Source organism: Nematolebias whitei, chromosome 2, assembly GCF_014905685.2.
Source record: "Nematolebias whitei isolate Nwh7 chromosome 2, NemWhi1, whole genome shotgun sequence".
NCBI classification, from domain to species: Eukaryota; Metazoa; Chordata; class Actinopteri; order Cyprinodontiformes; family Rivulidae; genus Nematolebias; species Nematolebias whitei.
The window spans coordinates 9178428-9187415 of NC_056499.1; the positions used below are offsets into that span (position 1 = coordinate 9178428).

The following is an 8988-nucleotide window of genomic DNA, read 5'->3' on the forward strand; positions in this document are numbered from 1 at the left end:
TATATGTATATATATGTATATGTATAATAAACACACAACCCAGTTACAAGGATGCCTGCAGCATCAGCACAACGTTATGACATCACGTTGAATTTAGATTTGTGAAAATTTACAAATTTGCACTGTTTGTGTTGTCATTGTGTTAGAGTAAATGTCATGAATAAATCTGACATTAAACATAATCCAAGTTGAAGTGTTGCATCATTTTCAGCCCCCTTTTTGGCATCTGCATTTGGTAGCAAGCCAAACTGACAAAGACCGTACAGAATAATGTATTTTAATTCCACAGCAGAGAAAGCTATGTAGTCTCTTTTAAGTAGGTGTAGGGAAAAAATATTGGTATTGATATCGGTTATCGGCCAAAAATCCAATATTGTGCATCCCTGCTGAAAACCTTTTTTTGTGTGGATACACTGTAAAGAGGTGTGAAAAGGCAGAAAGCTTAAAGTAACAATTATAAGTTAAAAACTGAATTTTAACTTTTTCTCTTCTTCTTCTTCTTTGTCTGACTCTGCTCAGGTATACCTGCTGGTCCTCAGCGTCACCACTCTCAGTTTGCTACTGGCTCCGCTGCTGTGGAGAGTTACGACACATAGATGGGTCCCACGCACCGAACGCAAAACTGTCACATGACCTCAGAGAAACTTTAGTCCCTAAATATTTAAACGAGTTTCATAAAGCTTGTTGCAAAAAAAAAAAAAAAATCAAGCCTTTATTCCATCATGCTGGACCAAATCTCTGTAATTTACGTCTACAAAAAACTGTCACCAAGGTTTACTCAGTGTGTCGTTTGTTATATTTTCTCTGACAAGGATGAAATCTTCTAAAGTTACATAAACTTTTGGTTAAAAAAAAAAAACTCAATCAGAATGTTTTAGATCACCGAGTTTAGAGAATTATAGCACATTCATTAATATATATCTAGATTTAAAGTCTGTGACTGTTGAAAATTGCGATAAAAATGCATACATTTTCACTTGGGATAGGCACTTGTGAAACATTTGTGTGCGTAACTGAATATATTACAGCATTCCTACAAAAAAAAATATTTGAATTGAGTTGCAAAGCGATTGCAATTTACTCTTTTGTCTTCAGTTAGTTTTAAAGTTGTCTCAAATTTCTCCCACTTCTGAAACTAAATTGAGACGTGTTTGAGACAGGTTCTAGACGTCAGGGACAACTCTGTGACTGTTAAAAAGATGATTTATTTAAAATACTGTTATGTTAGAGCAAGGCACTGCAAATAGCCAATTCGCTTGAACAGTTAGGAGACATTTTGGAAATTTGTATCGCCGAGCCCAGTGAGCTGCTGGCTTTAAGATGCAGAATCTGAGGTCTGGTTGCAATAAGTTACAGTTTATGAGAAAAACGGACGACTACAGCGCCAATCAACTCTGGCACTTCGAATGCATTTTAAAAATACACATCAAAATAAAACGGGGTCACTATTATTTATTTATGACTTTATTTTCAACTCAAAGTTTGCCTTTTCTTTCAGACCTCTAAGCTCCATGTGTTGATTACTAATGTTTATGAGATTTAAAAAAAATTCTGTTTTGCTTTCTTTTTTGAGGGAAACTTTTAAGTTTTACTGCATACCGGTACTCCTGAAGGTAAAAGGCCTCTGGCCACTGTGTATAAACAGTAGTACTTTTAGTTTAATCTGGTCGTATACTACTTGAAATTTGGTGGGGGTTTCCAGGAAACTGGCTTTTGGATTGTATAAAACAACAGTACGTTAGTCTGCACTGAAAAGACACATGAAGATGATAAAAATACACTACTAGCAGCCAAACTGCGTCACATTCACTGACGTTACATGGGAAGAAAAAACTTCGTCGGCCGCTACTGAATGTCAAACAATTCTCCGCACTTAAAGAAAAACTTTATGAAGTTTTACGTTGCACATTTTTCTGTGACGTAAATGTCCTTAATGTGCACTTTAAATGTGTGTAACGTGGCCAAATGTTGTATATGTTTGAATTTTCAAATAAATGTTTTATTATATTGTTGAAGAGGGTTTTGAGTTTATTATTATTGTTGTTCATGCTAAAGTTTGTTTTCTTACATTTTCCATTTACAGTAGTCCCTCGTTTATTGTGGGGGATCCATACCATGAAGACCCGCGATAAATGAAAAACCGCGAAGTAGGAATAGTGGTACAAGTAGTAAGAAGTAGTTTATTTATTATACACATATACATATGTGTGTGTGTATGTGTATATATATATATATATATATCCTGTATATACTCACACACAATATAACAGCATTTTAAACCCTTCCCACACTCTTGCAATATTCAACAAAAAAAAAATCTAAACTAAACGCAACACTCTTAAAGAGCACAGAATGTAATGTCATTTCAGCTCCCTGCCTCCTCTGCTCGTTGCCACCTGCAAGCGCTCTTGGCCACGCCCCCTTCTACGCTCTGCATGGAGAACAGCTGATCAGGAAGTTTATCCTGCATTATGGGTTGCACAAAGGTGTAAGAGGAAGCTTTTTCTACAGCTGTGTGCTGCATGTGCAGCAGGTGCTAAATAATTTTAAATAATTTATTTTAACTAAAAATTCCAAGCCAACCGTGCGGCTCATCCATCAGTCAGCCAATTGTGTGTCATGGCCAATCTTATTTTGAAAAACCGCGATAGAGCGAGTCTGCAATAAACGAACCACAAAGTAACAAGGGACTACTGTACTTTGATGTTGGACATTTGCATTCATTTATTTAGTAAAAAATAAAATATGTCAATAACTGCTTATGTGGGATTAATTTATTTTCTAGAAATGTATAAATATTTTTGCCTTTGTTAATCAGTTTTTATATTTAAAACACACTGTCAGCATTACACCAGATGATCAGTTTGTAGCTCATACATTTTATGTTTATGACATATTTTGACACAATGATTTTGTTCAATGGTTCACAAACTAAGAATTTTACAGTTTTTAAATAATTCTTAAGGCAGTCTGTATATAAGTACCTATGTGGTGCATGCATTTGTTAGCAAAAAATCTCACAAACCCAACATTTTTTCAGCTTTTGAGCTAAAATATGATTTGGTTACAGGTTTTCCCAACACATATTCCGAACCCCAACAGATCACGTGGGATTTTTGTTCAAAACTTCATTATGCAAGGCGGTTGACGATATGAAATCCGACAAGGAATGCTAGTTTTCTTAAATCTATGACTTGGTAAAAATTATACCAAATAAAAGTTGTTTCATGTTTTTTTTCCCACCAAATTAAATGAAAATATTAAAGAAAAATAGTGAAAAGCAGAACATTAATTCAACCTTTACTTACACGGGTTAGTCTCATTGGGTCATGATGACTTATTTTTAAGAGAGACCTGTTTTTGACAAGTCTCTCTTGAAAATGAGTCCTTGTGACTGTTTTATTAACATAAACCAGGTAAATGAACATGTTAACTTCACAATTCCATGTGACAAAATAGTTTTTTAAAGGAAACTATCTCGATTATCTGAGGAAACCCTTGTCCGTTAACTGCATAACAGTGGTCTGTGTCTGAGACGGGCCAACACGTGTGGTGTTGTGTGTGCAGGACCCGTTTAAGCTGCTATCCCACAAACTTTGCAGTCAGCACATCTCTGAGAAACATCATCATCATCATCCTATTAGTGCGTGTAGGCAGGAGAGCAGACTTTATGTTGATAGGGCCATTTGTCAAACATATTTGAGACTCTAAAATAAATTCACTATAATATATTGATTTTTTAAATTGATTTTAGTCATCTTAACACCAAATTACAAAAAAAGTTTGTATATTTCTTGGGAAATTGTAAAAGGGGTACATTTCTCTGAGGTTTACGAGCACACCTGCACTCCCTGGTTGGTTGAGTTGAAAACGACTTGTTCTGGTCATGGGACCCAATTGATCTTTGGACACCTGATAGCAATACTGTAGGCGTTCTTCCCAAAAAAACATTGAGATTCACATTAAGATGTAAAACGTCCTTCCTGCTCACACCTTTCTCCAAGCTGTGATCCATTTCATATTATCTCTTCACTTTTTAAAAAGCCAGGATCTAGGAGGGATACAGAGGTGGAACAGCATGCAAACTGATTTGTTATTGCACATGTACAAGCTGTTTAACGATTTTATATATTGAAATTGTCCAAGCACACAATCCTGTAGAATACCATGAATATAAATAAGACTAAAACCAGCTAGATTCTGTTCTTTCAACCTCAGTAGGTTTTATTTTGTTAACTTCAGTCTGACTTTGGGTGTTTGTTTTCTGGGTTCTAGAACAGCGCCACTCGGGGTGGCTGCATGTTGGAGTAGCTCTGTTACATTCATTCCGATTTATTGCTTTTGAAAACTTTAATTCCTCTTTTTTTCCTGGATGTAAATCACTTTTTTATATGATTATTTACTCTGGTATCAGATACTGTGCAGCTGGAAGGATTTTTACTGAAACCTTTTTACATTTGGGCATTTGTTATGATGCGTAACCATGGCAACAAGGTGTTTTTTTAACAACCAGGAGCAGCTGATTCTCAATAGTTCAAATACATCAACTACAGCCCCAAATCCCAAATGAGTTGAAAAGGAGGTGCCGTGGATGAATTCCCGTCAACCTGGTGGCAGTACTCGAGTACCTGACCGCCGAGATCCTGGAGTTGGTTAGAAACTTGGCTCGTGACAACGGGAGGGCTAGGATCATCAGAGAGAGTCAGAGATTCTTTATTGTCATTCGCACCTCATGTGGTACATGTGGTGGAGCGAAATTATGTACACAAGGTCCCAGTTACATCCAACAACAAAATGTATAAGAAAAACAGTAATAACATCTAAGACATGAACTAAGAAAAGCATCAACTAAATATACACTAAGCACTCATAACATAAAACATTGAACATCAGCACAAACATGAACATGAGTCTGTGTGAGCGGATGTGCACGCATGAACACAGCAGCATTGAAACAGATCAGCAGCAACATGAAACAGATCAGCAGCAACATGATATGGTTTTTCACAGTGATCATACTGGGTAGAGATTTATGAGTCTAACAGCCTCAAGGTAGAAGCTGTTCCTCAGTCTAGTGGTTATACACTTAATGCTCCTCAACCTCCTTCCTGAGGAGAGTGGGGCAAAAAGTGTGTGTGCTGGGTGAGTGGGGTCCTTCATGATGCAGGTGGCCCTCTTCCTGCATCTGGAGGTGTAGATGTCTGTGATGGTGGGGAGTGGGGAGGCTGATTCCGACAGACTTCTGTGCAGCCTTCACCACTCTCTGCAAAGCTTTCCTTTCTGCAGCTGTGCAGCCTCCATGCCACACGTTGATGCTGGAGCACAGGATGCTGTCCACTGCACAGGTGAGGACTGAGCTTCCCAGACCAGCTCGCCTCAGCCGTCTGAGGAAGTAGAGTCTCTGATGAGCTTTCTTGATCAGGCTGGTGGTGTTGTTGCTCCAGCTGACGTTGTCATTCATGTGTACACCCAAGTACTTGTAGCTGGAGATCACTTCCACCGCAGATCCTCTTATGTTCAGGGGGGTGTAGATGTTTTTGTTCCTTCTGAAGTCCACAATCATCTCCTTTGTCTTCTTCACATTGATGTGAAGGTTATTCTCTTTGCACCAGCTCTCCAGGTGTTCCACCTCCTGCCTGTAGCTGGACTCATCATTGTTTGTGATGCATCCCACCACCGCTGTATCATCTGCAAACTTTACAATGTGACAGCCTTGGCTCGTGACTTGGCTCGTGACAACGGGAGGGCCAGGATCATTCCCTGGCACCTTCAGCTGTCTGTCCGTGGTGACGAGGAGCTCAGCCGTTTGCTGGGAGGCGTGACCATCGCTCAGGGAGGAATTCTGCCTGGCATTCGGGCAGTCGATCTTGCTGCCCAGGAGGAACGAGAGGCCTGTCGGGTCTGACAGCAAGCTGGATCCGGGTGGACGGATCGGTATCTGTCGCCAGATTCTTCGGCTTCACTGCAGGAGATCCTTCCTGCCCACAGCTATCACCTTCTATATCAACTCTTGAATGAACCCAGGATGATGAGCTACGACAACACAATTTACCTTTGGGATTAATAAAGTATATTTTAATTTAAATTTTGAATTTGTTTTACATAAAGCACAACTGCAATAAACTGACACAAATTTTTCAACGTGGGCTATTTGTATTTTCTTCTTTCGGCTGCAAACTAAGTCGCACAAAGACTTGGCAATTATTTTTACACCGGATGCCCTTCCTGATACAACCACAGACCACTGAGCTACCACAGCCCTCTGTGTGGCGCAGAGAGCTGCTATCTAGGGCATCCGGGGCAGCAGATGGTCATGGTTAAAGGTCTTGCTCAAGGGCCCAGGGTGGAGCAAATGTGGGTGGAGACAGGTGTGGGTGCTTCATCTATTCCACCTACATTTTAATGTTGTCGGTACCAGAGCGGGAGTTGAACCGGCAATCTTCCGATCACAGGCCCACCTTCTTTAACCTCTGCACCACCACTCCCCTCAGGTGGGTTATTTGTATGAAGTTAAAAATAAATAAAGTAGGACCTTATTCAGGTGGTTTCGACCTTGGTTAACACTGAGGGGCCGTCAGCCTTTCCAGGTGTACATGCAGCACAATTTTACCTTAAAGAAGCCAAAATATCTCATCTATAATGTTAGATTTTACTTCTTGTGCCTTTCTTTTACCTTTCTCTTGTCTTTTTGTTCTCTTTACCCTCCCTGCCTCTTACAGTGAGCACATGGGTTAGCACATGATAAAGCATTAGAGAGATGCAGCATGGATAAATCTCTTTGGGAAAGGTGATGAGTCAGGTAGATCTGCATGTGTGTGAGAGGGCGAGAGGGTTTAGTGATCACCTCACTGAGGGAAGGCACTGACTTCTCTTTGCAGCAAGTAGACTTCAGATTTATGACAAACATTGCTTCTGAAGAAATAATCCACATCTGGAGACATTTTCTCTTTACTTTTGGTGCATTGCACACGTTTCTCCTTCCACCTTCTTCCTTCCACTGTCACCATGGATATTGGTGGCTTGACAACAGTGGTGGCCAACTCTGCCTACATCTCTGCCCGTGGCAGCTTCGACGGCAGTGCTAACCCTTCGGTCATCCGAGACAAGAAGTACCGCTCCCGCCTAAAGCTGCCTCACATCACGGTTTGTGAAGGTCTGCGGGAAACCTTAGATCTTGGCTTCAACGTCATCTGTGTGGAGCAGCCCATCGGCAAACGTCTCTTCCAGGAATTTTTGGAGTCCAACAATGAGTATAAGGGGCCCTGCCGTCTGTGGAAGGATGTTGAGGAATACAACATGGCTGAGGATGAAGATAGAGCCAATAAAGCCAGAAAGATCTTGTCTCGGTACATGGAGCCTGATGCCAGGTATTGTTGTCCTTTTCTGCCAGAAAACAGCATCACAAAGGTAAAAGAAAAACACCAAGAGGCTGGAGACGACCTCTTCACTGAGACAACGGAAAGTGTGATGGACTTTCTCAAGGAGGTGCCCTACACTGTCTTCCTTGAGAGCATGTATCTGAAGAGGTTCCTGCAGTGGAAGTGGCTGGAGATGCAGCCCATAGGAGAAGACTGGTTCTTGGATTTTCGTGTGTTGGGTAAAGGCGGGTTTGGGGAAGTGTCCGCCTGTCAGATGAGAGGAACCGGGAAACTGTACGCCTGCAAGAAGCTCAACAAGAAGAGATTGAAGAAGAGAAAAGGTTATGAGGTAAGCATTATTGGTCCATCCAGTATCGTCAACTCTGTTGGTGTTGTTTTCTTTGAAGGCGTCTCGGTTGATGCAGAAGTTGAGTTTCTTATATTTGCTGTGGTTTCCTGTCTGCAGGGGGCAATGGTGGAGAAAAGGATCCTGGCTCGAGTCCACAGCAGGTTCATCGTCTCTTTGGCTTATGCCTTCCAGTCAAAAACAGAACTGTGTCTGGTCATGACCATCATGAATGGAGGAGACCTAAGGTTAGATCTTTTATGTCCTGTAGACTCTTACAGCTGATGTTCCTTATCTGATATCTTCCACGGTTTTGAACATATTTTTTTTGAAGACATTTCCTTCCATGAGTAACCTACCCCACTTCCCCAGGTATCACATCTATAACGTGGATGAGAACAACCCGGGCTTTGATGAGCCACGAGCATGTTATTACGCTGCACAGATCATCCAGGGCCTGGAGCACCTCCACCAGAAGAGGATCATCTACAGAGACCTCAAACCAGAGAACGTGCTGCTGGATAATGAAGGTCTGTTAGAACCATCGTCTGCGAACTGGCTACGTGGAAGTTTAAATCCTGCCTACTCCTCCACACACAATCATGGTGTCACATGACTTTTCTTTGTGGTGTCACATGACCTTTCTGTGTCATTTTACCCATGGGCAGCAGGAGGGTAAAGCATGATGTCACTTATTACAGCTAAATGTGAAAAAAATACGAACAATATTAACATTGTCAACGTTATCTGAGTGTGGTTATATGCTTAAAAAGAGCAATGTCCCGATTATTTATGTAGAGGGGTCAGAACTTAACACTTGAACTGGAAACAGCTGACTAGGAAAACCAGTCCTATGCTGGCTTCAGTTTTTGGGTTCTGTTCTTAGTTTTTTTTTTTTGTCCATGTCCTAAATTGGTTAATTTCCAGTCTGTAGTTTAATTCCAATCCCCACCAAGTATCCTCGAGTAATACCCTAACTCAGACTTTCTCTAATTTGGTGTTGAAAATGCAAATTACTCCAAAATCAATTTTGCTCAATAAAAGGTTTTATTTTACAACTTTCAGCTGACTGAGAGTTTACAAACACAACAAAATATAATTAAAATTATAGATGGCATTTATTTTTGTGCTAAATTTCAGAGTGAATGACACAAAATTTCATTTAGTATCTTAAAACCAGGCACAAAAGCTTTTGAACAGGGCCATTAGGGAAAGAGACATAAGATAAGAGATAAAACTTTATTGATCCCACAGGAAATTGTTGTGCCAGAGTTTCAGTACAAA

The 8988-nt window shown here is 40.5% G+C and overlaps 2 protein-coding genes across 2 annotated transcripts in view; both read left to right on the forward strand.

The window, feature by feature from the left end:
• Nucleotides 1-803, forward strand: part of tmco3 (transmembrane and coiled-coil domains 3) — a 14359-nt gene extending 13556 nt beyond the window's left edge. The window contains exon 13 of the mRNA XM_037690086.1: nt 520-803. Within this exon, the coding sequence (XP_037546014.1) occupies nt 520-633 (114 nt within the window). The 3' untranslated portion in view covers nt 634-803. The remainder of the gene's footprint in view (nt 1-519) is intronic.
• Nucleotides 804-7005: 6202 nt separating this feature from the next.
• The window catches only part of grk1a (G protein-coupled receptor kinase 1 a), a 7497-nt gene continuing 5514 nt past the window's right edge, over nt 7006-8988 (forward strand). Inside the window, exons 1-3 of the mRNA XM_037689950.1 lie at nt 7006-7707; nt 7825-7952; nt 8077-8234. Of these exons, the coding sequence (XP_037545878.1) occupies nt 7006-7707; nt 7825-7952; nt 8077-8234 (988 nt within the window). The remainder of the gene's footprint in view (nt 7708-7824; nt 7953-8076; nt 8235-8988) is intronic.